Source organism: Lepidochelys olivacea, assembly GCF_965140295.1.
Source record: "Lepidochelys olivacea isolate rLepOli2 genome assembly, chromosome: 15".
Taxonomy (NCBI): Eukaryota; Metazoa; Chordata; order Testudines; family Cheloniidae; genus Lepidochelys; species Lepidochelys olivacea.
In genome coordinates, this window is record NC_140425.1 from 4,230,240 (window position 1) to 4,257,375 (window position 27,136).

Here is a 27,136-nt window from a genome sequence, read left to right on the forward strand (position 1 = left end):
CATACCTCCCACCCACACCCAACAACCCTCCAGATTCACTCCCAGGCTCCTGCCCAGCAATTACTTCCCTCTCCCTGAGCTCCTCCCTTAGCCCTGACTCCCCCAAGCCTTTGCACTGCTTCTGAGGGGTGCAGGAAATATGGTTCTGTATTGTAGTTTAAATGAATTATTACTCCATGCTCTATATTAATATGCTTAGTAAGGTATCTGTTTGTCAAAAAAACATGTCCTGAAACTTTTTTGTTGTCTGTATTGTTACAGATATACATGCTGACAGGTATTTTGAAATAAATTACCAAAATAATTGAAACTGGCATGATTATATTGTGTTATTTTGACAAATAAAATATGCAGAATTTTTATTTTTTGGCGCAGAATTCCCCCCAGAGTAAAGGTTATAAGGAAACATGCATTTGTCTGAAAATGTTCACCCAACTCTAATCCAGAGTCACATAAATAGCTTTCCCCACTCCTCGTCATCTGCCCCCCACTGCCTCCTAGTCTGCTAGCTTCCCACATGGGTAAACACTGAACAACACAAGCAGCCTCTCCTAGAAGAAAATGACCCTCTTTGCATTAGCATTTTTCAGGAAGTCTCCCCCTGTTGCACTAGAACCAACACAGCATAGCAGGTGAAAGCAATAGTGTGAGCAGCAAGAACTGAACTGGGGGTGGACACAAGCATATGCTTTATCTCCATTTTGTATGAGCTGCCATCTTGGGCTTCAGAGCCTCAGCTTTCATTCAAAAATGAATTCAGCTCCCAGACTACCGCACTGGGCAGCACAGCATGGGGAGGAGGTGACCAGCCCTCTGTGGAAGAAGAAGTGGTTCGGGACTATTTAGAGAAGCTGGACGAGCACAAGTCCATGGGGTCGGAGGCGCTGCATCCGGGAGTGCTAAAGGAGTTGGCGGATGTGATTACAGAGCCATTGGCCATTATCTTTGAAAACTCCTGGCGATTGGGGGAAGTCCCGGATGACTGGAAAAAGGCTAATGTAGTGCCCATCTTTAAAAAAAGGGAAGAAGGAGGATCCAGGGAACTACAGGCCAGTCAGCCTCACCTCAGTCCCTGGAAAAATCATGGAGAAGGTACTCAAGGAATCAATTCAGAAGCACTTAGAGGAGAGGAAAGTGATTAGGAACAGTCAGCATGGATTCACCAAGGGCAAGTCATGCCTGACTAATCTAATTGCCTTCTATGACGAGATAACTGGTTCTGTGGATGAAGGGAAAGCAGTGGACGTGTTGTTCCTTGACTTTAGCAAAGCTTTTGACACGGTCTCCCACAGTATTCTTGCCAGCAAGTTAAAGAAGTATGGGCTGGATGAATGGACTATAAGGCGGATGGAAAGCTGGCTAGATTGTCGGGCTCAACGGGTAGTGATCAACGGCTCCATGTCTAGTTGGCAGCCGGTATCAAGTGGAGTGCCCCAAGGGTTGGTCCTGGGGCCGGTTTTGTTCAATATCTTCATAAATGATCTGGAGGATGGTGTGGATCGCACCCTCAGCAAGTTTGCAGATGACACTAAACTGGGAGGAGAGGTAGATACGCTGGAGGGTAGGGATAGGATACAGAGGGCCCTAGACAAATTAGAGGATTGGGCCAAAAGAAATCTGATGAGCTTCAACAAGGACAAGTGCAGACTCCTGCACTTAGGACGGAAGAATCCAATGCACCGCTACAGACTAGGGACCAAATGGCTCGGCAGCAGTTCTGCAGAAAAGGACCTAGGGGTTACAGTGGACGAGAAGCTGGATATGAGTCAACAGTGTGCCCTTGTTGCCAAGAAGGCCAATGGCATTTTGGGATGTATAAGTAGGGGCACTGCCAGCAGATCGAGGTATGTGATTGTGCCCCTCTATTCAACACTGGTGAGGCCTCATCTGGAGTACTGTGTCCAGTTTTGGGCCCCACACTACAAGAAGGATGTGGAAAAATTGGAAAGAGTCCAGCGGAGGGCAACAAAAATGTGAGCTGTAGCTCACGAAAGCTTATGCTCAAATAAATTGGTTAGTCTCTAAGGTGCCACAAGTACTCCTTTTCTTTTTGCGATTAGAGGACTGGAACACATGAGTTATGAGGAGAGGCTGAGGGAACTGGGGATGTTTAGTCTACGGAAGAGAAGAATGAGGGGGGATTTGATAGCTGCTTTCAACTACCTGAAAGGGGGTTCCAAAGAGGATGGATCTAGACTGTTCTCAGTGGTAGCAGATGACAGAACAAGGAGTAATGGTCTCAAGTTGCAGTGGGGGAGGTTTAGGTTGGATATTAGGAAACACTATTTCAGTAGAAGGGTGAAGCACTGGAATGGGTTACCTAGGGAGGTGGTGGAATCTCCTTCCTTAGAAGTTTTTAAGGTCAGGCTTGACAAAGCCCTGGCTGGGATGATTTAACTGGGGATCGGTCCTGCTTTGAGCAGGGGTTGGACTAGATGACCTCCTGAGGTCCCTTCCAACCCTGATATTCTATGATTCTGTGATTTCTATGAAAAAGAAAAAGCAAGTCTGTGTCCTTTACAGTTGTAAACAAACCCCTCAGTAGTGCCTGGAGTGTGCCAGACACAGTAATATCTGCCTGGTGCTGTAGAGAGCCTGAAACCAGAGCTGTGCGAGGTGCGAACTGCCCCATTCCTCTCAATGGCGTGTTAGCACAGAGGATTACAGGTTACCTAGACCGAGGCTGTTAGCTGTTTCACTGCTGATCAGAGAAAGGAGAGGGAGGAGCTGCACAATCTCCTTTGAGTGACCGCTCAGTTTGGCTCTGGGAGAGGGGGCGCTTGGCATTTATTTTTTTTCCAGTGGAGAAGGAACCACGCTCAAGGAGCCCAGCTGAGCCCCACTGCAGGGGAGCCTGTCCATCCCCACAAAGGCCAGCAGAGTCCATGGGTGTAGCTGGACCCCACTCAGCAGAAGCCTGGCCTGAGAAGCGCTGCAGAGGCATTTCATGTGATACTCACATATGCAGCCCTCCCTGTGGCATGGCCACAGCCCAGGTTGCATAGGCTGGGCTGCAGGAATGACCTGCAACTGAAGCTCAGTGGCCTCTCTCTTATTGCACCCCCTGCTGGATCTGAGCAGGGAAGGAGCAGCCAAGAAGAGGCAGGAAGAGAAGGTGTGGGGGGCTCAGTGCTGGCCCCAGCTCTTCCACCCAGCTGCCACCCAGCCCCTCCCCACCAACCAGCTCTACAGACTACCATCCCTCCCAGCTGCCCCCAACACTCGGACACAAACCCTCAGCTCTCACAAAGCCCCCATCTTCCTCAGACGTCCCCCAAAGTCACCCCCCAGCTATCTCCTCCACACACCAAGCTGTCTCTAGCTTCTTCCCCAAGCTATCCACCTCCCACCCCCAGATATTCCACAAACCTATTCCTGCATTTCCCTCAGCCAGATCCCCTATTGCTTTCCTTGCACACCACAATCCCCTCTTCCTGTACCTCTATCCCAAGCTTTCCCTGCCACTGAGTTGGACCCCAGCTTTCCCCTCCTGGAACCCAGTCACCGGCCTGGACACTTCTACAAATCCAGGTCCTCCAGCCAGACACTCCTCTGACAGCCACTGTCATCTTCCACCCCCAAATTCAGCTCCCCAGATTCTCACCACTCATATACACCCTGGACACTTCAGCACCCATTCAGCTTACACATCACCCAAGTTTTGTGCAGCTCTGTGCTCTATCCCCTGCTACTGCTCAGAGTGGGGTATACTAACCTTATGCCAAAGCTTATGGTCATGCCTAAATTATATGAAAATCATGTAATGAGCTAAGAGATATATGTGCAAATTTGCATAACATCTCTGTAGCAGGGCACTGCTAGGGAAGCCCTTAATCAGCTCTTGCCGCCCCAGCCCCAATCAGGGGGAATGGATTGGGGCTGGGTAAATAGCCAGCGCTTGCTCCGGCCCGGCTCGGAGGGAGGAAAGAGCCTACTAGTTGGTTGCTGGTCAGGCCAAGCCATGTAAATAGCGGGAAACTGGTGGTGGGGGTGGACACCAAACAAAGAGCACAGGTGTTGCACCAGCTTACAGCGTCCCTGAGTCTTTAAGGAACGGGGCCAAGGGACTAAATCCAATGGGGTGCGGTATGCACCCCGTTACAATCTCACTTGAGTAAAGCTGTAGGAATATGCTAGTGACCAGGCTGGTGACTGTGAAATGTCAGGCAGGTTAGAGAGGCTATAGAAATAGAAAACTCCATAAGAATGGGGGATTTCATATTAACTGGGTTCCTGTCACCTCAGGAGGGGATGCTGAGAGAAAGTTTCTAGACCTCATCAATGACTGCGGCTCGGAGCAGCTAGTCCTCGAACCCACCAGGGGAGAGGCAATTCTTGATTTAGTCCGAAGTGGAGCACAGGATCTGGTCCAAGAGGTGAATATAGCTGAGCCCTTTAAAGAAGCTGGCCCTGTTGATGAATTTCAGAGGGGCTGAGCACCCACTGATTTCAATGAGGCCTGGCTACTGAGCACCTCTGCGTCTTGTACCCTAATATTCTGCATCATGGGCCTCCAACGTCCAAGTCCGTTGGGCCCCACGCTTGTGTTTTGGGTCACAAAATCCAATGGCAATAGCAATATTTTATTAGATTAAAAATAAACGAAGAAAAGGGCACATTGCAAGGCCGGCTCAGAGCCGAGGTCCCGCTTGCCCGGATCCTGCCTGCCCGGAGCTAGGACCCAGTGTTTCAGGGGCGGTGTAAGAACCTCGGGGGAGCAGAGGTGGGGTCATCTGCCCCTGCCCTGGTCTGTGGCAGCGAGGCCTTGAGCCCTGAAGCGTGAGGTTTGCCACCTCTTCCCCCGTGCGGCTGCCCGGGTTGGAGCCTCCCTGCAGCCCAACCGCGGCGGTGCCGCCTGGACCGCAGAAGGGACCCGAACGAACTTTTCCGTGTCCAACGCAAACGGGAGCGAGCAGCCGAGACCAGACCAGTCCGGGTCCTTTACAAACCCGCCCAGCTCTCCGCGCGGGGCAGGGAGACTGGCCGGGGAAATGCTCGCATTGGCCTAGAAGGAGCAAAGCTCCAGGGCCCCCGGCCAGCAGGGCCCATCGATCAGCCGGCCCGAGGCCTGTCCCGCGCGGGCCAGAGCCGCCCCGCACGGACTCCGGCAGCGCATCGGGCGGAGACGCGCCGCTCACCCGCAGGGCTCCGCTTTCCTGACGCTCCCTGGCCGGCCCGGCGCTCGGGCGGAGAGGACATGCCGGGCGCGGAGCATGGCCGGGCTGCTGCGTCCTCCGCCCGGTGAGGACACGCCGCCCCGGGAGCCGCAGGGCACGCGGCCTGCTGGGAGCAGCGGAGCCGGCTCCCGCGCCGAGCTTGCCCAGCAGCGAGCGGAGCAGCCCGGAGCGGTAGGAAACGCTTGGCCCTGCTGCCCCGGAGCGGACCTCGGTGCGGAGCGAAGAGCAGCCCGCGGGGAGGCGGGCACCCCCCAGCCCGCGGGGAGGCGGGCACCCCCCCTTCCTCCCCCCCCCCAGCCCGCGGGGAGGCGGGCACCCCCCCTTCCTCCCCCCCCCCAGCCCGCGGGGAGGCGGGCACCCCCCCTTCCTCCCCCCCCCAGCCCGCGGGGAGGCGGGCACCCCCCCCAGCCCGCGGGGAGGCGGGCACCCCCCCTTCCTCCCCCCCCCCCCAGCCCGCGGGGAGGCGGGCACCCCCCCTTCCTCCCCCCCCACCATCCTACAGGCTGAGAACCCACGGACCCAGACTTGGGTGCCTTCCATATGCCCCTTGCAGCAACAGGGACCCAGACAGCCAGGGGCTGGGGAAATGAGGCCATGAGTTATTGTTTGGGGTGGGGAAGGGGAGGCTCCTGGCAGTCCGGTCCTGGCACCGGAGCAGGGCACAGGCCAGCACATGAGCTGCAGGGTTTGCAACACAAGGCTTCAGAAAGAGCAGCCACCTGCTGTCCTGTGTTTGAGGCCAGCTGGGCGGTTCTCCCGCCCCGGGGCAGTGGGCACTGCAGGGCCCAGCCGGCTGTGAGCTGACTGCCTCGCGGTCCCTCCTCTGTAGCATGAGTGGCTCTCATCTGTGGTGTTGTCTCACACAGCTGCAAGCGCCTGGCAGGCTGGTAACTGCTGTGAGCGATCACAGTTCACACCTCGCTGCCGGGCCACAAAGGAAACCTGTAGCCCTGACCCTCAGCTCAGGACAGAGTCCACACAACCGCATGGCTACATGGTCCTCTCATCTGCCTGCAACTCACATGCTGACAAGGATGGGTGCTGGGTATGGGGATCTCTCCTGTAACAGCATTGGGTGCCAGGGTGCAGCCTGCCAGGCACAGGGCTCCGAGAGGGCAGCATCTTGGAGGTGGGCCCACCTCAAGGTGGGCCATTTCCAGCAGTTGACAAGAATGTCTGAGGAACAGTGTGGTGGGCAGGGAATAAAAGTGGGGAAATAGTTTTACTTTGTGTAATGACACATCTACTCACAGTCTCTATTGAAGCCTAAGTTAATGGTATCCAGTTTGCAAATTAAATCCAGTTCAGCAGAGGGCAGCATCTTGGAGACGGTCCCAGCTCATGTATTGGGGCCAGGGTGAAGTTTGGGCAAGCTCGAGGCTCCTTGTTTCCTTGTGTATTGGGCATCAGGGGACACACTGGGATGCCCTGGTCAGAGCTCCCTGCTTCCCCATAAAATGGATCCCGGGGGGTTGTCCTCACCTGAGCACAGCCTGGGGCAAGCATCCTCATTGCCCTTATATGGTTTGTTTGTGTATTTGGGAGACTCAGTCCCCCCTTCTCCCCACAGACAGTCCCCGAGTCTGAGAATTTCCCAGGCCCTGGTTGCCTCTGCCTGCCTTGCCAAGTCCCCCGAAATCCAGGATCCCTCCAAGAGGACCATGGTGTAGCTGTGTCTCCCCTCTCAAGGTGATGCTGCCCAGGAGGCACCGAACATGGATGCGGGGACTGGAGGGCCCCCCAGTTGCTTCTGTTACCCTAATGCTGCTTCTTGGCATCTTTTGGCTGCTGGGGGTTTGTGAGAATCTGTCCTTAGCGCCAGCCCTGCTGTTCAGACACTTCCAAGGTGGGTACCTGTCCCGCCCCTACCCCCCTCCTCTTGCCCACCCCTCAGATTGTAGCCTTGCTCCAGGGCTCTCACTCCTGGTGCCTGGCTGTTTAACAAGTCACTGGTGGGAGACTGGAGCATCCCGCTGGGAGCAGAGAGGTTCCCCGTCTCTTGCTGGCGGGCTGGCTGCACTGAGCTGGGAATGGCACGTGCAGCTCCAGTGTCGGCGAATCCTGCGCAGGGACTGGTGGGGCAGGGAGAGGCCCTGGGGGGCTTTCAGCGTGCTGTGAAATGAGACCAATGGCCGCTGTGTGCAGGAGGAGAGGACCAGACCTGGTCAGGCCCAGGCCTGTGCTAAGTCCTTTCCCAGCGCTGGGCTCCCCGAGGAGGAAGGTAAATACAGAGAGTCCCACAGTAACGGGTCATCCCTCACTCTTCTCCCCAGTGTATCGCCTGGCCACCTACTGTCTGTGCCACACGGATCCCGCCCTCCTGCTCCTCAACGTGCTGCTCTTCCCTGTGCTGGGCTGGCACCAGGAGCGGCACCACGGCACCCTGCGCTACCTCCACGCCTCCCTGCTCAGCGCGGTGATCTCGGCTGTGCTCTACCTTGTCCTGGCTGGGCTCTGGGCGCCTCCCCCTGCTGCTGCCAGCGGCTACACCCCGGTCCACCTGGCCATGCTGGGGCGCCGTCTGGTGCTGAGGAGCAGGGCTGGGGCCACGGGGCAGGCGCGTGCGGTGGCCCTGCCCTGGCTGCTCCTTGCATTCAGCCAGCTTCTCTCCCCCGGGTGCCCCTTCCTCCTCCACCTGAGTGGTGCGCTTACAGGGCTGGCCTGTATCCTCTGTGTGATGGGCAGAGTGTTCCCGGGGCCTCGCCAGCCTGGCACGGTACTGACTGGGCCCTGAAGAGGGGCACAGGTATCCCTGCAGACGCTGCAAGCCAGTGTGATCAGTTGGCCTGTGGAATGGGGTCCCCAGGGAAGGGGAGGATGCCCCTGGATAACGCTCCAGTGAACAATCCTGCCCTGAGAGGGACTGGGTGGGACTCCACCGGGCTTTGCCACCCCTAGATATTAGGTGCCTCAGTCCTGGAAGTGCACCAGCCATTTAAGACCCAGCTCTCCTGACCCTAGCTCAACCCCAGCCATCGTCAGAGCCGTGTGTCATATCTCTCCCAGGCCCACTGTCAGCGCCCTAAGTGAGTCCAGTTCTGCTCTAGCTGGCAGGAGAAGGGATCATAGAATATCAGGGTTGGAAGGGACCTCAGGAGGTCATCTAGTCCAACCCCCTGCTCAAAGCAGGACCGATCCCCAATTTTTGCCCCAGATCCCTAAATGGCCCCCTCAAGGATTGAACTCACAACCCTGGGTTTAGCAGGCCAAAGCTCAAACCACTGAGCTATCCCTCCCAACTAGGGGCCTCTTCCTCCTCCAACAGCAGCCTCACCCCACTCCTCAGAGGCATCAGGGCCTGCTTGCTGGGCAGCTTCCTAGCAATCTGTGTCCCAGCCTGGTCGGCTGCCACCCCTCTGCCTGGCCTGCAGACTCCTAGCCCTGCTGTTGCAGGTCAACTAATTAGCCACAGCTGGGGAGGTAGCGACTCGCCCTAGTGACAGTGCAGAGGGGGGTTTATATGCCCCATCACAGGGCCAATGGAGCCAGTGGGTCAGCCTGCAGCAGCTGTGCCAAAGTCAGCGGGGACTAGGCAAGTATCACACACGTGGAGCTGGCAGCCGGGAGGTTTGCAACGCATGTGTATTTTCGGTGCCATGGCGGCAGCAGGAACAGCAAGTAACAATGTCCAGCAAAGCAGCCCCCCCTCCTCCCCCCGGCCTCCCAAGCCAGGCTGCAGACTCGGAAGCAGGACACTGCATTCAGAAGGAGTCTTCACAAACAGAAAGGCAAGAAACTGGGGAATATTCCACTCAGCCTCCCCCAGATGTGACTCTATGGAAGTCAGTGGTGGGGGAGTGCCTGGGGTCACAATTCAGCCATTAATTCTTTTAAATGAAAGCTAAGATTGTGGAGAAAACAGTCCACTCCACAGGAAAATAGCTAAGGCCCCAGATTGCCCGCTCTGGAAATGGGATATGGAGCCTAGTTTGGATGCTGCCCTGGCTGGGAGGGAGTGAAAGTCCTTCCCACCTGATAGCTTTTCAGTGGCCTATGTGAAAGACGTTTGATGAGTCTCAGTCCAGCTCTTAGGGGTTAGGTGTCCCCACATCACAGAAACCACCATGCCAACAACCACTAATTGACCCTCTTGTCTGGGCTGTAGAGGCTGGATTCTTCCTTCCCATCTCTCAGCTCAGGGCAGAGGCGCGTTGTTGGGTAGGAAGCTGGCACGGCTGGTATATTTTTAGTAGCTTAGGGGTTTGGTCTCCCAAGGTTGTCATTCCATCAGCACTAAACACCAGTTAATATCTCAGTGAAAAGGAGCGAGAGCCCCCCAGAAGCTTGGTGATCTGGCTATCCCACGCCTCTTTAGCACTGAGTGCCTGGCATCCATTGCATGACCTCAGACACTCTCCTTTCCGTGAGCTTTCTCCCGGTGCCCGTCTCTGGCTCATGCTCGCAGACCTTGGCACAACCTGATGTACACGTAAAGTAACCATCCCTGGGGTTTGCGGTTACTCCAGGGGAGTTTTGCCCAGCTGAAGGCAGCATTATTAGGCACCTGAGCTCTGCCTCTAATGTGGTTAAAACAAGCCAGTCACAGCTGCCATCATCTTTATGGAGATTACAGATCCCAACATGCCTTGCAGACCCTTGGGTTATTTGGCTCCTAGCTAGCCAGGCTGGGGACCAGGAAGCATCCCCAGCAGGGGCCTGCAGCAGACGTTTTCCTTGACCAGAGGAACTGGTGGCAGATTGGTCCAGGGTCTTGTCGTGGCTGGAGCTGTCAGAGAGGCGCCTGGAAGTGCTGCATGATGGGACCGTCTGCAGGACACTGGCGGGAAGCAGATTCGTCCGCTTTATCCTGTGCCCAAGAGGGGGGATCCTTCCCACAAGCCATGTGGCCAGCACCAGGGGCAGGTACGTGGGGTGGCTCCAGGCTGGCTGGGGTTCACTGCATCACTATGAGAGACATCATCAGCTTACAGCCCCTGGCTCTCCCCTTGTGCCCCCAGGCGGGCCTGGAGTCCCACTGGTTACTGCTGTTTATCTCCCTCCCTCAATGTCCCAGCAGTTAGTGCTCTGGACTGCCTAGCAGAAACCTGGCTGGAGATGGCAAGGAGGGAGGGTCACCCACCAGCAACCCCTCTGGTCTAGTGCTGCATAGCAAGGAGTCCTGGGGTGGGATGTCGGCTGACCCAGAACCTCCTCCCCCGGACACAGGGAGTCTCCTGTACCACTGTTTTAGGGTCTGGCATCGCCAGCGTGAGAAACATGTCCCTGCTAGAGTCAGGGGGCACTCCCCAACCCCAATGAAGGAAAGGAACTCCCCCCCAACCCCCACTCAATTGGGGGACACCCTGGCTGCCCTCTGTGGTGGGTTAGGAAACTGCTCCCTCCCGCTGTCTGTTTGGACTCTCCTCTGATTCCTTCTTTGATTCCCAGGTCTCCAGGACTCTCTGCCCCCCCAGCCCAGCAGTGTTTCTCGGGGGGCCTTTCAGACCAGTCCTTAGCCATGGCACCTGCTTCTCCCTGGGCTGCTGAAAGACCTAGGTGCTGGCAGGGTTCTGAGATGTCATACCCGTCCGTCCCTCTGGCTGGCTTCCCAGATCTCCATGGGGGCCCTCCCTCATGGGACAGCCCCAGCCTGCACTCTGGGGCATCACTCTTGGGCCCGGGAGAGGTCCTGCTGGATGAGCAGTTGCTGCTGGCTGGGATCCAGGCCTCCCTGAAGGACGCCAGCCTGGAGGCTGCCGTGGGAGGAGTTCAGCTTTCCAAATCCTCCGTCTCCTCTCTGCGGTAAGGGGCATGGCGAGGGGAGGGGGAAGGTGATGCCTGGGGGATGGAGAGGGAGGCACCCCTTAGTGACCAGTGTGGAGCAGAGGCCAGACGCTTCAGCCCACTTGGCTTCTAACCCAGAGCCAAATTGGGGGGCTCTTTGGGCAGCACCCACTGAGCCTGAGAGCACAGCGTGGGCTGCCCTCTGGTTCCCTCCATCTCTGCTGGCTGCGGCCCCTGGTGCAGCTTGTTCATGCTTCATGGCTCCCCCCGCCAAGGTCCTCTCATGCTGACCTGGCCAGATTGGGCTAGCTCAACCCTGCTGAGTGACAGCTACAGGCAGAGCATTGCACATGAGGAGCTGTGTAGTCTCGGGCCACCTGATGGGCAGGCAGGCTGCTGTCTGCGCCATTGCATGTGTGTTTGTTGGGCATGGACCCTGCGGGAGTGTGGGCTGCCCACCAGCAACCACAGAGCCATCCACATCAAACAGGCCTGAATTCTCCCCACCTGCCCCTGCTTTCCCTGCCCAGCCCCATGTCCCCACCCACAGTCCAAAGGTTTCTTCAAAAAAGAACTAGATAAGTTCACGGAGGATCAGTCCATCAATGGCTATTGGGCAGGGATGGTGTCCGTAGCCTCTGTTTGCCAGAAGCTGGGAATGGGCAACAGGGGATGGATAATTTCATAGAATCATAGACTTTAAGGTCAGAAGGGACCATTGTGATCATCTAGTCTGACCCCCTGCACAATGCAGGCCATGGAATTGCATCCAGCAACTCCTGCAACAAACCCCTAACTTATGTCTGAGCTATTGAAGTCCTCAAATCATGGTTTAAAGACTTCAAGGTGTAGTGAATCCTCCAGCAAGTGACCCCGTGCCTCATGCTGCAGAGAATGGCAAAGGCCCTTGGAGGGTTTTCGCCTATCTGCCCTGGGGGAAAATTCCTTCCTGACCCCAAATAGGGCGATCAGCTAAACCCTGAGGATGTGGGCAAGACTCACGAGCCAGACACGAGCCAGGAAAGAATTCTGTGTAGTAACTCAGATCCCACCCCATCTAACATCTCATCACAGGCCATTGGGCATATCTACCGCTAGTAGTCAAAGATCAATTAATTGCCAAAATTAGGCTATCCCATCATATCATCCCTTCCATAAATTTATCAAGCTTAGTCTTGAAGCAAGATATGTCGTTTGACCCCACTGTTCCCCTTGGAAGGCTGTTCCAGAACTTCACTCCTCTGATGGTTAGAAACCTTCGTCTAATTTCAAGTCTAAATTTCCTGATGGCCAGTTTATATCCATTTGTTCTTGTGTCCACGTTGGTACTGAGCTTAAATAATTCTTCTCCCTCCATGGTATTTATCCCTCTGATATATTTATAGAGAGCAATCCTATCTCCCCTCAGCCTTCTTTTGGTTAGGCTAAACAAGCCAAGCTCTTTGAGTCTCCTTTCATAAGACAGGTTTTGCATTCCTCGGATCATCCTGGTAGCCCTTATCTGTACCTGTTCCAGTTTGAATTCATCCTTCTTAAACATGGGAGACCAGAACTGCACACAATATTCCAGATGAGGTCACACCAGTGCCTTGTATAACGGTACTAACACCTCCTTATCTCGACTGGAAATACCTCGCCTGATGCATCCCAAGACCGCATTAGCTTTTTTGACGGCCATATCACATTGGCGGCTCATAGTCATCCTGTGATCGACCAGTACTCCGAGGTCCTTCTCCTTCTCTGTTACTTCCATGTAACGCGTCCCCAGTTTATAGCAGAAATTCTTGTTATTAATCCCTAAATGCATGACCTTGCACTTTTCACTATTACATTTCATCCTATTACTCCAGTTTACAAGGTCATCCAGATCTTCCTGTATGATATCCTGGTCCTTCTCTGTATTGGGAATACCGCCCAGCTTTGTGTCATCCACAAACTTTATTAGCACATTCCCGCTTTTTGTGCCAAGGTCAGTAATAAAAAGGTTAAATAAGATTGGTCCCAAAATTGATCCCCGAGGAACTCCACTGGTAACCTCCTTCCAGCCTGACAGTTCACCTTTCAATGTGACCCGTTGTAGTCTCCCCTTTAACCATTTCCTTATCCACCTTTCAGTTTTCGTATTGACCCCCATCTTTCCAATTTAGCTAATAATTCTTCATGTGGAACTGTATCAAACGCCGTACTGACATCAAGGTAAAGTAGATCCACTGCGTTCCCTTTGTCTAAAAAATCTGTTACCTTCTCAGAGAAGGAGATCAGGTTGGTTTGGCACAATCTACCTTTTGTAAAACCATGTTGTATTTTGTACCAATTACCATTGACCTCAATGTCCTTAACTACTTTATAATCAAAATTTTTTCCAAGACCTTGCATACTGCAGATGTCAAAAGAACAGGCCTGTAGTTACCCGGATTGCTTTTTTTACCTTTCTTAAAAATAGGAACTATGTTAGCAATTTTCCACTCATTTGATGATTACCTGTTCTGTTCATTCATAGAATGTCAGGGTTGGAAGGGACTTCAGGAGATCGTCTAGTCTGACCCCCCTCCTCAAAGCAGGGCCAATCCCTAATTTTTGCCCCAGATCCCTAAATGGCCCCCTCAAGGATTGAACTCACAACCCTGGGCTATCCCTCTCCCCCCTGGGGCACCTGGTATTGGCCACTGTCAGAAGACAGGATACTGGGCTAGATGGACCTTTGGTCTGACCCAGTCTGGCCGTTCTTATGGCCTCTGTTCCCCTCGTTCCCCAGGCTGCAGCAGCTGGAGAGGATGGGCTTCCCCACAGAGCATGCAGTGGTGGCCCTGGCAGCCACGGGCCGAGTGGAGGGGGCCGTCTCGCTGCTGATCGGAGGCCAGATCGGGGACAAGGCCGTGGTGACATTGGAGAGCAGGCCAGCCTGCCGTGAGCATCTGCTTCCCACAGAGCAAGCCATACCCACCACAGAGTAAAGGGCTCCAGTAATTAACAGCAGAAATAACGGCCCAAAGCTGAGCCATCGTGTTTGAGATCACCAGGCCCTTAGGGAAGGAAGAGAGCAAAGCCCATTACTGGAAGCACCATGAGCTTGGGGGCCTGCACCCTCTATCCGAAGATGTGGGAGTCCTGTAGGGCTCAGCTCCAGGCCTGGGCTCCCTTGGGAACAGCTGCGTGAGAGGATGGGGAAACAGGAGAGGTGAGGCCGGTTCTGAGCTGGGTGCTGCAGGGAGGAAGAGCAGTTGCATGACTGAGGCATGGCTCGGGCTGTGCAGAGGAGTCACGTGCAGCATGGTGCCTCCTACCTTCTCCATCCCTTCTCTTGTGCCAGCCCCCACAGGCTCCGGCCTCTTGTTTTCTGCCTGACCCATCCCTTCCTTGGTAAGGCCGTGCTAAATTTTAACGTGAGTTGGCAGCCAGGCTAGTACAGGCCATTCTGGTCCTCCCAAATGTTTGTTCCAGGGCACAAGCCTTTATGATTTGGGCTGGTATTCAAGCCGTGTCCTGGAACTCACAGTTAGGGAGCATCCACGCTAGCATGGGCAAATATATTAGCTAATTGGTGACTGAGTAACTGGCATTAGGAAGCACCAGTGTAGACAGATCCTGTCACTAGCTGGGGTTGGGGGTGAGGCCAGCAGTGGGGGCAGGAGCACCGAGGCACTCCACAGCCCAGGGAGCTCCAGGTTTAATGCTGCTGCCGGGGGCAAGGGATGCTAGAAAACAGGCAAGATCCATGCTTGTGTCGTCTGGAGCCTAAACTCTGCCACACATCGCATCGTCCCAGGCAGTCCCATGGCATTCAGGGTTGGGGGTTATGTCACCAGCAGTCTGGGAATCCTAAACAGTAACTGTAACATCCCGCAGCATGTGGCTGAGCTCCCCAAAGGCCGACTCCCCTGGAAAGCAGAGGGGAGGGCTAGCCAGGGAAAGGTGCCTGCCAGCTCCCATCCCATTGCCTGGAAGGTGGAACCTGCTTTCTCTGCCTGCCCTCTGGTTGGCTTTACCAAGGTGTTGGCTCCTGGACCTACCAGCTGCTGACATGATGGTGCCCTGCCTACATGGGATTCACCTGGAGACCACCAGCATCATCCCCCTTCAGCTGCTTTCTAGCCTTGGTCTATCTTGCCACAGGCTGTGAGAGCCAGCGAGCTCTGCCACCATTGATAAGGGCCCCTGCAGAAGTGCCTGCTGCCCGGCCAGCCGGACGTGCCTGCTTGGGGAGCTACCTGTGGACCCCTGGAGGTGAACTGTTGCTGTTCTTTGCTGGAGAAATAAAGTTTCACCAAACCCTGGGGAGGCTGCTGGCTGCTCTCATTGCCTGTGGCCAGGCTTGGCCGGTCGTTTGTTTCCTTCAGGTCCTTCCCTTGGTGCAGCCTGTGGGTGAGGACGGAGTGGGAGCGCCGAGCCTCTAGCCAGCATCCTTCCTGGCTGCAGCCAATGCCCGTCAGTGGTGCGAGCCCCCTGCTCCCCACCCCAGCTTTAGGAGCACAGCCAGACTGCTGTGCCGCTGGAGCTTAGTGACACGTTTTAATGACCTTTAGACCATTTGTCCTGCGGCTGGCCAGGATCACAAGCATACACAATACAAAGGCAGGTTCCCTCCCCAGCCGCTTGCGCAGTTAGCGGCAGGGTTGCACCGGGTGCTGGCTTCAGATGGGCCTCTCCACAAATGACCCCAGACTTCCCTGCTTCTGGCCCGTCTCCCCATTTGACAGCAACTCTCCCAGTTGTTAGTGGGTGCTCAGGGCGCACAGGGAAGGGCGTACACAGCAGCCAGGACATCAGGGAGGATGGTGGGAGGTGGGGCAAGGGTGTGTGGCTGCTAGATAGGTTTTGGTTATGTCTCTCCCCTCCCTAGCCATCCTTAGCTGTGGGGATGCTGAGTTCCCTGACTGATCAAGGAGGTGGAGCAGGGAATGGAGGCCTGGCGCCCTGCCTACATCCAACCATGGCGACTGCCCCTTGGTGACACTTTGGCCTCCAGGGGAAAGATCCCTCCACGCTGGGGGAAGGTGCCCAGGGTGGGGCTGAGGATGCTGGAAGGGGACCTGCCTGAGGCCCAGCTGAAGCCCCACCCAGGGGTGGTAGCTGCCCCTGCTCCGGAAGAAGTGTTGCTCCAGGTAAAGCCTTTGTGGGGTAAGAAGCGGGCATGTGTTGGGTGCAGCTGAGCTGCCTGAACCAGCGAGCACCGCCTGGGGGGTAGGGTGCCCCCGCCTTAGTGGGTTCCAGCATCTCAGCCCCATCTCTGTGCACACTCACAGCAGCTGGTGTGGGGGCCTGACTGCTCCCCACATGCTTTGGGGGAAGAATGGGCTGGATGATGGAAGCCCCACAGCTGTTCCCTGGGCCTGAGACAGGCCTGGGTACTCTGAGATGGGGGATGGCCACATGGGTAATTACCCCCCTCAGGTGCCTTTGCTGAACACAGGCCAAGGGCAGGCTGGCTGCTGAGCCAGAGGGGCCCATGGCAGCCAAAGCCCAGCGCGGCAGCGTTTGAGCAGGTGTACGCTCCATCCTGGCTCAGCCTGCTTAGCTTGGTTTTCAGTGGCCAGCCGGGTCACCCCACCTTGGTGCTCGTGTTCAGAGGTATGGGCAGAGCTGCCTTGCAATGCCAGCGCTGTTCAGGGGCTGCCGGGGCCCAAACCCGTACCGGGGTAACGGTCTGGCGGAGAGCCTGGCGCTGGGCAGCGCTACACCTGTCCCAGCAGCCCCTGCTCTGGGGATGGGTTCACTGGTGAAACGGCAGGAACTTGGCTCCACGGGAGCTGAGCCAATCCCTGGGGACTGGGAAGGGCCAAGGCACCATCCCCTGCACGCCCTTGGTGGGGGAGCCAAGACTGAATTCCTGGGGACTGCCCAGGATAAACCCTCTGCAGTTTGGGAGCAGAAGGGCGAGCGACGCCCTCTCTCCCATCCCTGCCAGGCTGGGGAGCTACAGGCCAAGGGCACCATGGAGACATCCCACACAATAGCACCTAGAGATAGAGAGCGCCCCCTGCAGTACAATGAGGGGAGCATGGGGTAGGGGGTGCTGGAGACAGGAGGAGGCAGCCAGCAGGGGGTCAGTTAGTACACACATAACACTGGTTACAGGCCTCTTTTGAAAGAGCACAAATAAATACGTCATGCCGGCGAGCCCCACGTCCTGGGACGGATCCTCGAGCGTTTCTTCGTGCGACAGTCCAGAGTGATGTGGGGGAGGGAAGGGAGAGTGCCCAAGGGGACCTTAATGCTTGGGGAGATGACTCCCGCTCACACCCCGAGGGGTGGGCTGCCCCCTCTTCACTTGCTGTCATCCTCGGCCTTCTGGGCCAGCTGGCGTGGGACGATTCTGTAGGCTGCCAGCCTGTCGCGCTTGCCCCGGTGGAAGCTGGGGGCGCTAGTGGGGAAGGGTTCGGCGCCTGAACCTGGCTCTGGCTCTAGCAGGGGAAGGGAAGAAAAGCAGAGTCAAATCCAGCCGTTTCGCCACTGACACCCAACCAGGGAGTTTGGAAGAGCGCAGGGCATTGGCTCTGTTGACCACTGGAGTCAGTGTCCAGCTACTCCTTGGCCATAGTGCGGTGCCAGCATACTCGTGGCCTAGGCAGAGCACCCAGCAGCCAGGTGCCTGCTCTGGTGCAGGCCGAAGCCCTGGGCGTGGGCTGGCCCCATGGGTTGGCCAGGTTCTGTCAGCCTCCCTGCCTTTGCGGACAGCAGCAGCGATAAAGCAGCAGAGTTCAGCCCCGAATCGCCCCGGATCCCAGGGTTTGGTTGTGCCATCGCCAAGGACAGGCCCAGTGTGGCCAGGCATGTGCCTGGCACAGCAGAGGTGGCTGTTTCAGAAGAGCAGCCAAGGAGAGAATGGTGCCCTTATTTGAATCCATATGATGGAGCCAGGTTTTTTCCCAGGGAAAAGGGGGGGGCACAGTGCTGGTGCTCCTGGGGGGCCCTAAATTGGCTGGGGCCCCTGGGCATGGGCCTGTGCATTAGTCTGCCACTGCCTGGAACCCTTTGGAGCCTGCCCTCCCGCGTGAAGGCGTATGTGGTCAGCAACAATGCAGCCACATGAGGCAACACTGGGCAGCAAAGCGGGAGATTCCGGCTCAGTTCTGGGCTCTGGCTTCCCCTTCCAGGTCTGGGAGAGGCTGTTTGTCACTTCACATCCCCGCTCTCCAGCCAGGTGAGGTATGCGGCATGTAGACAAAGGAGTCAAGGCCCGCTCCTCATGGGGACCTTCATGGGTCTGTGTCTAAGTGCTCACTCTCCACTGCAGTCACTACAGGGGGCGAGAGAACGGGGCAATGCTCCAAGCTAAGCAGTTGGCTGGGGATGGCGGGCGACCACAGAGCCCATGTTAATGCAGCACCTCCTGGGCTCAGCCAGGCTCTGGTGCTGATGGCTCCGCCGGGCTCAGAGCTCGGGGGCTACCCGGTTAGATGGCGTTCACGCTACAGCCTCTGCAATGGCAGCTGAGAGGAGCGTTGATGACAATGGGGGGCGGGATTCTGCTCCCATGGAAGCCAGCACAAGCTAGGCTTTAGACTCTGCAGGAAGTGGACAGAAGACCCTGCTGTGGTGGGCTTGGCACTTCCAGCCCATTACACTGACCATCTGCACCTGCGATTTTCCAGCATCCCTGGCCACAGGCAGGTAACACACATTGCGGAGGACCATGATCAAGGCAGCATCTATTCCCGTACAGAGCCGTTTGTCGTGCCCTTTCTCCTGCAGGGCAGAGGAAAGGAAACCCTCCTCCAAGCTAAACCACGAATGGTCAGTGCACCTGAGTGACACCCAGTGCAGACGCCCAAGGCACTCTTGTGCCATAGCTCATGCTGCGAAGTGCCAATGGCACCGCGAGAGGAGGAGCCCCACAGAGCTGCAGGACAGACCCATGCAGACGTGCCCTGCAGTCTGAGTTAGGGATGCCCCATTCGTGGCTTCAAGTACTAGCACCTCTCCCCATCCCCAGCTGGCAGTTACGAGACAGGAAGGGTTGTATCAGCACCTAACTGGAATCCCAACCATCTGGCTCCAAACACACAGAGGAGTTGTCATCCACAGACTCGGCATGCAAAGGGGAGCCCACGGATACAACGGGGTCCCCGTCAAAGGGCTGGCTCCGAGCGGCCCAGCCATTCAAGGAGTCCAGCTCACACAGTTCAGAAATCATGCTGAGGAAGAACAGAGTAGGAAAAGTTGAGCCTCTTGTTACCTGGCCAGATGATGGCTTCCAGCAAGGTGACCCTTCTAGCCAGGAGCTCCAGCTGGGCCTGCTGCTGTAGGAAGGATTGTAAGCTAATGGCCTAGTGGAGATCGAGAAGAGCACAGAGTGCGAATTCATTCACCCTCGATGGGGGAAGGGAGGGGGATCCGTCACTGAGGGCTGAGTCAGGGAACCAGGACACCAGCTTGGAGGCCTGGGGGAGGAACTTCCTCTGTGAGGAGAAGGGATCCCCAAGGGATCTCAGATGGCTCCAGCCAGGCGATTGCTCCTGTACGCCCTTTGGAGGATGGGTGCTTTGCACAGGTAAATGCTCTCCCCTCTCTCCCTGCTGTCAGGGCCAGCAGGCTGTTCTGAGGAGCAGGAGGCAGGTTCCATGCTGTTGGATGCACACCACCAGGCTCCAGGGGAGAAGGCTGCAAGGCTCTCACCAGGAGAAGACAGGGTCAGACCTCTAGCTCCCATTGAACTCAGAGTCCAGGTGGGAACAGAGAGAATCCTTTACTCCTGCACTCAGATCCGTCCCCCTGAACAGGGAGCAGCTCTGGGGTTCCCTACCTCTCCTGGCTCCCTCTGCTCAGCCAGCACTTGCCTCCTCTTTCGGGCCCTCCCAGAATGTTATGCTGTTGTGGGAGGCTCCCCCGCTGCATCCGTGGGTGAACCCCCCCCCAGGCCTCCTGCTTTCCTTTCCTATCAACTTCTCTCCCGCCTCCTCACGTCCCTCAGCCCTGATCATTACTCCAAGTGCTGCGGGAGGCAGTGGCTGGGAAAGGTCCGGCACAAAATGAAGGGATTCTGATGTGGTAGCCCCATAAATGACCCCAGTCCTTTCACCATTAAAGGGCACCAACCTGGATGCCACTGGGGACTGAGGGGCTGTTTTTAGTTAATCCTTAAAAATATTTCAATGTCATTTTAAAGGTGCTTCTCCTCTGCCCAAGAGAGCCTCTGCCATGTGTTCAAGGTGTAGGTGCCTTGGTGCAGGGGCCATCTTTTCACTGGGAACCTGTACGGCACCCAGCACAATGGGGCCCCAACACAAATATTAAACCACCATAAGAGAAAGGAAAATCTGTAATTAACAATCCCGTCAGCCTGCTGCCACTAGGGGGCATTCTCCAACTGCAGGCAGATCCCTGGGGAACGCCCCAGTACTCAGTCCCTAGCCATGCCCCGCAGGTCCATTCACCGCAGTGGGAGCTGCCCCTTCCCCACTGAGTACAGATGCATCCAAGCGGCCCGTCCTCACGGCGCTGGTCTAGCTGCACTCCCTGGCGATGTCAGTGCCTGGGTGCGTGGGTTGGGGTTTGGGGGTATGCTGCTGTCCTGGTTCCCGTGACCCTCCCCCTGTGCGGGGGAGGTCTGGGATTTTCCTCCTCCAGCAGCTCCAGGACATCAGCAGGTGGGAGGCCACTGTGAGGCCATCAAAGCCTGGGTTTCCACAGTTGCCCTAAGCCCTGTTGAAGCGGAATGATGTCATCTTAGGCAACACTGCCGACCCACATGGCAGGCGGACTAAATCCCACCGGCTGCCATCAACAAACAGGCAAAGCTCCCAGTGCAGGGAGGTGTGGGGACTGCAAGCCCCAGCCTCAGCCCACCCCACAGCCTGACTCACTGGCCCTCCTCGCACCATGGGGCTGTGCAGTACCGTGGGCTGGAAGCAGGGAGCACTGTTTGTGTGGTGGCAGCGTGCATGGGCGCTCCCGCGTCCTGCTCTGCCCCTCGCTGGGAGCTCAGCCCCACACCAGCAGCCTGGAATTCTGTCCTCCTGTCTGTCTCTACTCACCATAAAGCCCAATCATTGTTTCCAAGATTAAAACCCTTTCAGCTAAAATCTTCAAAGCCTCTCGGAGCTGGTGTAACCCCTCCCCCTGTGGACGAAAGAGACAGATCCAGCCGTGAAGGGAATGCCCGCGGGTGCACTCCGACCCCCGGGACCTCAGGCAAAGTGGGGGGAAAAGAAGAGGGATGAACAGCCCAGCCGCCCTCTCTCGAGGGGGTGTGGGCAGCTGGTTAAAAAGCCCCTCCTGCCCCAGCTGGGCACTGACATAACAGGCATGCACATGCTGACCCTCAGGGAGCAGGCTGGGCTGGGTGGCATTCTGCAGCATTCACCTGGCACAGCTCATGACAAACACACATGCTGCTGGAGAGGGAAGAGCTAGGTCAGCTCATGCGGGAGACGGGAAGAGCCTGAGTCTCAGATTAAGCAGCAGCCCTCTGGCTGAATCCCATCGCTGGCCACTATCCCCTGTCCCTTCCCCCCACCCCTGCAGGTGCGAGTGCAGCCCATCCAGGTAGCCCCAGCTCACCAAGCCCCATGATCCCTCGTGCAGCATGGCTGCCATGCCCCGGCCTAGAGTTGGCTGCATTTCAGAGCTTGGGGGAAGGGACTGCTGAGTGCGCAGCCAGCCATGGGCTTGGGGGGGCTCAGGAAATGCAGTAGCCTTTGGAACAGTCTAAACTGCTGCCTGTTCTGGCTCCAGAGCACCACTCTGCGCTGTCCGCGTTCCCACAAGGACCCTGGCAAAGCGCTGCACTGGGGCCCTGCACTGCAGGGTGGCCTCACCCATTGCACCCCTCACTCATCTCTGCTGTAGTCCCCAGGCGGGAATAGCTGGGAGCGCAGTGCTCATGTTGGCCTGCAGGGGCTGCTGTTGGGCCACACCAGGATTCTCACCCTGGGGCTGCCTCCAGGGGGCTTGCACCTCAAGACCCCCATTTTGTCTCCTGGCTGTGTCAGCTGATGGGGTTCAAGCCGGGACAAGGCTCTTCACACCCCTCAGATGCTGGTCTGCCCCAAGCTGGTTCTGGGCTTTGAAAGGCTGGATGCTGCTGCAGCCCCTGCAATCCCTCCTGGCTTCCCTAGCATCCAAGTGCCCCGGGAATGTCCCTGGGATAGGGAAGGGGAGGCACCCAGAGCAGATCTCGGTTCCTGCTCCCCAAAGCAACCACCCTTCTTCCTCCTCCGCCCACAGAGATTCGCTGCCAGCGGGTCCGGCGCCAGCGGGTCCGTGTGAGGGGCTAGCACTGGCTCTGCACTTCCAAGTGCAGGGTGGGGGCGGTGAGAGACGGGGATGGGAGCCATGCAGTCAGGGACATTAAGGAGGCAAGGAGGGGCTAGCTGGTACCTGTCAGCCAATGATCGGGGGGCGGGAGCCAGGCAGGGCTGTCCCAGCAGCACAAAAGGACAGCTGCTAGCCTTGTGCCGGGCAGAGTGGGGGGCACACAGGGAGTGGAGAGGGCGCATGCTGCAGGTTAGGAGCAGGACTCCCTGCAGCCAGCAGGCAGATGGAGACACATGTAAAGAGAGGTTCCCACAGCTGTATCAATCGCTAACCCCACAACCAGGACACGGGGGGCTGGAAGCCCTGGCACCACCCACTTCTCTGGGCCAGCCCTGCCCTGCGGCTCCACGCAGTCCAGGCACTGTGGGGACAGATCCAGCTTCGCCATCGGCACGAATATTCACACTGGCCTGGTGGGGGCCCGTACTGTGAGCCGGTCCCCTGGCGCTGGCCCCAGTCCCCGTTCCCAGAGAGGCCTTCCCAGCTTTGTGCAAAGGGATAGAAGTGGGAGGATCCAGTGTCTCCAGCAGACACGGCCCCGAGAGCGGAAGGGCCGAGGAGTGGGCCCCAGGGATGGGGGGTGATGATGGGAAAGATCCCAGGGGGTGAGGGGGGTGGGGAAGAAATGGAGCATGAGAGAGACAGAAAGAGAGAAAGATGGATGGGGCATGGGCTGAGCTCCAGAGGGACCAGGGTGCTCAGTCAGGGCTGCCACCATGTCCCCCTCCCCAGTCAGCATGGCCTGGCCACAGCCCCCCGATCCCACCGAGGCTGGAGCAGGTAAGGGGAAACAAGCCATGGCCTTTGGCTCCATGCCACAACCTGCCAGCATCATTAATTCCCCTCTGCGGGGCCATCCCGGGGGCAACCTGGCAGATCCCAGCAGCCCGTCTCCTCTTCGGAGCTACACTGCCATCATCCATCCATGCGGCTTCCCCAACCTGGCAGCCACTTCCTCTCCTGGCACCTATGCTGAGCCCCACCCTGCCTGGCAGCTTGGAATGGCACCGCTGACCTTTCATCCCATCCCGGCCCGCATGGCGAGCCCCCCTGCAGCAGCCAGGGCTGAAGGCTTGGCCAGCTGTGAACGTGTCTGTGTACGAGAGGCGACGGGAAGCCCAGGCTAGAGCCTGGTTCAGGATTGGCGGGCGGGGGAGGTCAGGCTGAAATGGGCCCAAAGCTTTCCCCCGCCATGCCCGGTGTGGCAGCGATGGCAGTGGAAAGGCCCAGAAGTAGCTGGGCGTCATGCGGGGCGTCCCATGGAAGGGGCCAGGTCCAGAGACTGGCAGGCCAGCTGGGCCTCCAGCGGACGGGAGGAGGGCGCGCCTGGCCACAGCCCTGCCAGGGACGTTTCCACGGTGAGGGGGATGGAATGTGGAGTGCCACAGCGCCATGGCGGGGGGATGCGCCCTGCAGACTCGAGGGAGCCCCGGCTTCAGGCAGGGCAGGTTTCTGCTCTCCTAGGAGGGGGCGCTCACGGGCAGGGCAGGGGGCTTCCAAGCAGCCTCTGGGCCATGAGGGGAGAGAAGCGGCTCTGTGGTCCCGTCCCCTCCACATGGGACACCGCGTTAACCAGGGATGTCAAGGGGAGGCCCCAGCACTGCCTCTCTGGCCCCCGGAGCCTGGCGGAGCAGGCTCTGTCTATGGGGCTGAGGGGTTGTGGCAGGATGCTGCAATGCAAAGCCCTATGCCCCCCCGGGAGGCTGGTGCCAGTTCCGGGTGCAGTGTGCAGAACAGCAGTGGGTGAGCGAGCGGCTGGTGCCCTGTGCTTACCCAGGTGCCCTTCTCCCCCTGCTCGCCTTTTGGACCCAGCTGCCCCTGAAACAGAGACAAGAGAGATGCCAGCGTGAGCCGGAGCCAGCCCAGGGCTGCTGACACAAGGGGCACCCGAGGATGAGAAGCCTGGGGGGAGGGGACAGAAGAGGCCTGCTGGGAGGGGCATACGGGAAGGATCCACCCTTCCCCAGAGTGGAGAGCACAGGGCACACCCCAGCATGAGGAGGGACATCTTCCCAGTGTGGGACAGGGAGCCCTGGGGTGAGGGGCACAGACAGCCATCTCCAAGCATGGGGCGGGGGCTCTGGGGTGGGGGGGACACAGACAGCTCTCTCCCTGCGTGGCTCGGGGGCTCTGGGGGAGAGGGGGCACAGACAGCCCTCTCCCAGCATGGGGTGGGGGGCTCTGGGGTGGGGGACACAGAGAGACCTCTCCCAGCGTGGGTCGCGGGGCTCTGAGGGACAGGGGGCACACACAGCCTCTCCCAGCATGGGGCGGGGGCTCTGGGAGGGAGGGGCACAGACAGCCTCTCCCAGCGTGGGGTGCGGGGCTTTGGGTGTGGGCTGTGGGGCATGAGGAGTGGCCCCTCCCCATGTAGGCCGTGGGGCTCTGGAATCTTGGATCGGGGCTCCCCCCCCAACATACAGAGCACTGGAATGGATTTGAGGGATCAAGCCCCACAACATACACGGTCCCCATCCAAGCCTCTGCTCCCAGGAGAGCCAGGAGGGCCCTAGAGAGAGAAGGCAGCGAGTGCCTGGCTGTGGCCTGGCACACTGCCCCAGCCCCTCCGGCATCTCACAGACAGCCAGGCCTCTGAGTAAGGAGCAGTGGAACGGCACATGGATTTTGGGCAGACCCCTGCCCCTCGTGTGCTTGTTCGTCTGGCACACCATCGCCCACTTGTGGAGTTCACTCCCGTGAACCCGAGTCTCTGCCATCCCCAGGGTGGCAGGGCACAGCCTGGGAATGGATGGATGGGGAAAGCCGTTTTTCTCCCTCTGCTAGTGGAGGCAGCACTGCCGTCCGTGGAGGTGGAAGGGGTCCCCGATGGAGCCCTGGCACTGTCCCTGCCTCTGTGCCCAAGCCTGTCCCAGGAGGGGAACGTTGTCTCCATGGCCTCTCTGCCCAAGCTGCCAGCGAAGAAGCTGGTTGTAGTGGCAGAGACAGAGGCATGTGTCCAGCAACCCACCTCGTCTCAGACAGGCCCCTGGACAGGACCCCAGCCTGAGAGCGAAGGGTCTGCGCTCTGACCCACTTGACAGTCACGGAGCCAGGGAGCTGCTCCTGCGAGCGGTAAACCCTCCACCCACCAGGGCTGAGCTCCAGCCTCTGGCAATGGCCTGGGAAGTGGTCTGGTGGCAGGGGCTGGCTGGGCCATCGCCCTGCAAGACATAGGCAGTGCCCGCTGGACCAGCCCAGAGCAACACCAGTGTCTGCACCTGGCCTTGCAAAGGCAGAATGCCCCTGCTCCACCATTGCCCCTGCCCTCAGCCTTGCCCCATGCACCCCTCTGCAGCCCTGTCCCCTCACACACGGCCCTGGCTACTAGCTGCGCGGCAGGGGCTGGGGGTCACTCACTCTGTCTCCTTTCTCCCCTGGGGGACCGGCGGCTCCGTCAGCACCTGGCTCTCCGGGTAACCCCTGCACAGCAACAATGACAGCATCAGCATCCTGGTTTCAGGGGCTGCTCTCCCCAGCCTGGCCACAGCCTAGCTGGCACCACTGGAGGGGGCTGGCTCCAGATACCCAGGTGATGGGGGGTTCTTGTGTATCCAGGAGAGGGAGGGCAGTTCTTGAGTGCCATGGGGAGGGGAGAAGGGGTCTCATGTACTCAGGGCAGGGGTGACTTGGGGAAGCAGATCACATACCCATCCCAACAGGAGAGATAAGATACTCAGGCCCTGCCCCCCACCCCATAGGCAGCTCCCTGTGCCCCCTGCCTCTTTTCCCCCAGATACAGCACTTACATTGCGTCCCGGAGGGCCTGGTAGCCCAACTGGCCCTGGGGGGCCCAGAGGACCTGGAACAAGAGGAGCAGAACACACTGTGTAATTATGCCCCATATTCTTCATAATAATATAATTCTGATATGAGTATGACATAATTATGATGTATTTTGCGCAAAATGAGGCATGTGACATATCATTGGAAAGTTATGATTTACGGAATATGATTATCTTATTTGTATGCATGTATCATTTTGGTATCTGAAGTTAGGAATATTGTATATGCACCTATTACAAATGTGTTTACACCTGGGGAACGCCCACTAGACAGAATGCAGTTTAGATGGCTGGCTAGGATAGGCCATTAGGGGAGAACAATAGGTCTCAGAAGATGCTAATCTCCCACTGGGAAGCCTTCCTGGCGACGCTACAAACAGCCTCTGAATCATGGCTGTGGTGGCCCTAGAGGGACATGTGACCAAGTCACTTGGTACTGGACTCCATCATAATGCTAGTGTTTTTCCACTGACCAGGTGTGGGAGTCAAAGGGTTCCCGCCACATGCAAACATTATTTAAGGCAGGGGAATGACATCATTGTGGTTTGTTCTTCACTGACTCCCCACCCAAGAAAGAGGATGGCTGGAAACACAGGAGAACAAAAGGACGGAGCTGGGGAGAAGGGCTGAGCCCAGGCTGGGAAGAGGTCTGGCCTGTGAAAGGGATCCCTGGAGTTTTAAGCTGCAAGCAAGAGCAGCCAGCCTTCAAGACTCTCTGCAATCTGCCTAAAACAACATTTAGGGTGAGAAGCTGTTACACGTATCCAATTTCTTTAGTATATTAAGCTTAGATTGTGTATTTGTTCTATTTGCTGGGTAATCTGCTTCGATCTGTTTGCTATCCCTTATAATCATTTAAAATCTACCTTTTGTAGTTAATAAACTTGTTTTGTTTTGTCTAAGACCAGTGTGTGGAAATCATAACTTGGGGCAGAAAGCTGTTGCATATCTCTCTCCACATTGAGGGAGGGGGGCAAATTTCACGAGCTTACGCTGTACAGTTCTCTGAGCGGCACAAGATGGTGAAATTTTGGGTCTACACTCCAGAGTGGGGTGTGCACTTGAGTACAGCACTTCAGTTCTTTAGCTGAGCCTTCCCATGCAGAGCTGATCTCAGCATCTGTGTGTCCCCCTACTTGTATGTGTGCTGGTAAAGTGCAGTCTGAAGCCTGGGGAAGGGCTTGATAGGCTGCATAG

The 27,136-nt window shown here is 57.3% G+C and overlaps 2 protein-coding genes across 14 annotated transcripts in view; one reads left to right on the forward strand and one right to left on the reverse strand.

Moving 5' to 3' along the window:
• Window positions 1-4,684: 4,684 nt before the first annotated feature.
• RHBDD3 (rhomboid domain containing 3) lies at window positions 4,685-15,175 on the forward strand. Of its 4 annotated transcripts, none has more exons than XM_084649025.1 (6): window positions 4,685-5,388; window positions 6,748-7,023; window positions 7,451-7,840; window positions 9,875-10,040; window positions 10,566-10,919; window positions 13,657-15,175. In XM_084649025.1, the coding sequence occupies exons 2-6, from the start codon at window positions 6,870-6,872 to the stop codon at window positions 13,853-13,855; spliced, it is 1,263 nt and encodes a 420-aa protein (XP_084505151.1). In that variant the 5' UTR covers window positions 4,685-5,388; window positions 6,748-6,869; the 3' UTR covers window positions 13,856-15,175. The 4 variants fall into 4 exon arrangements, with proteins under 4 accessions (XP_084505151.1, XP_084505152.1, XP_084505150.1 ...); XM_084649026.1 differs by having other exon boundaries at window positions 4,685-5,241; XM_084649024.1 differs by having other exon boundaries at window positions 4,686-5,348.
• A 215-nt stretch (window positions 15,176-15,390) lies between these two features.
• Window positions 15,391-27,136, reverse strand: part of EMID1 (EMI domain containing 1) — a 93,414-nt gene continuing 81,668 nt past the window's right edge. Inside the window, exons 12-17 of one of the 10 annotated variants that reach the window (XM_084649022.1) lie at window positions 25,904-25,956; window positions 25,515-25,577; window positions 23,931-23,975; window positions 20,876-20,960; window positions 19,078-19,138; window positions 17,167-17,302 (exon numbers count right to left, since the gene is read on the reverse strand). In XM_084649022.1, the coding sequence (XP_084505148.1) occupies window positions 19,113-19,138; window positions 20,876-20,960; window positions 23,931-23,975; window positions 25,515-25,577; window positions 25,904-25,956 (272 nt within the window). In that variant the 3' untranslated portion in view covers window positions 17,167-17,302; window positions 19,078-19,112. Of the gene's footprint in view, window positions 17,303-19,077; window positions 19,169-19,215; window positions 20,544-20,875; window positions 20,961-23,930; window positions 23,976-25,514; window positions 25,578-25,903; window positions 25,957-27,136 lie in introns of those variants that run through there. The other 9 variants (XM_084649021.1, XM_084649019.1, XM_084649018.1 and 6 more) reach the window with 9 other exon arrangements.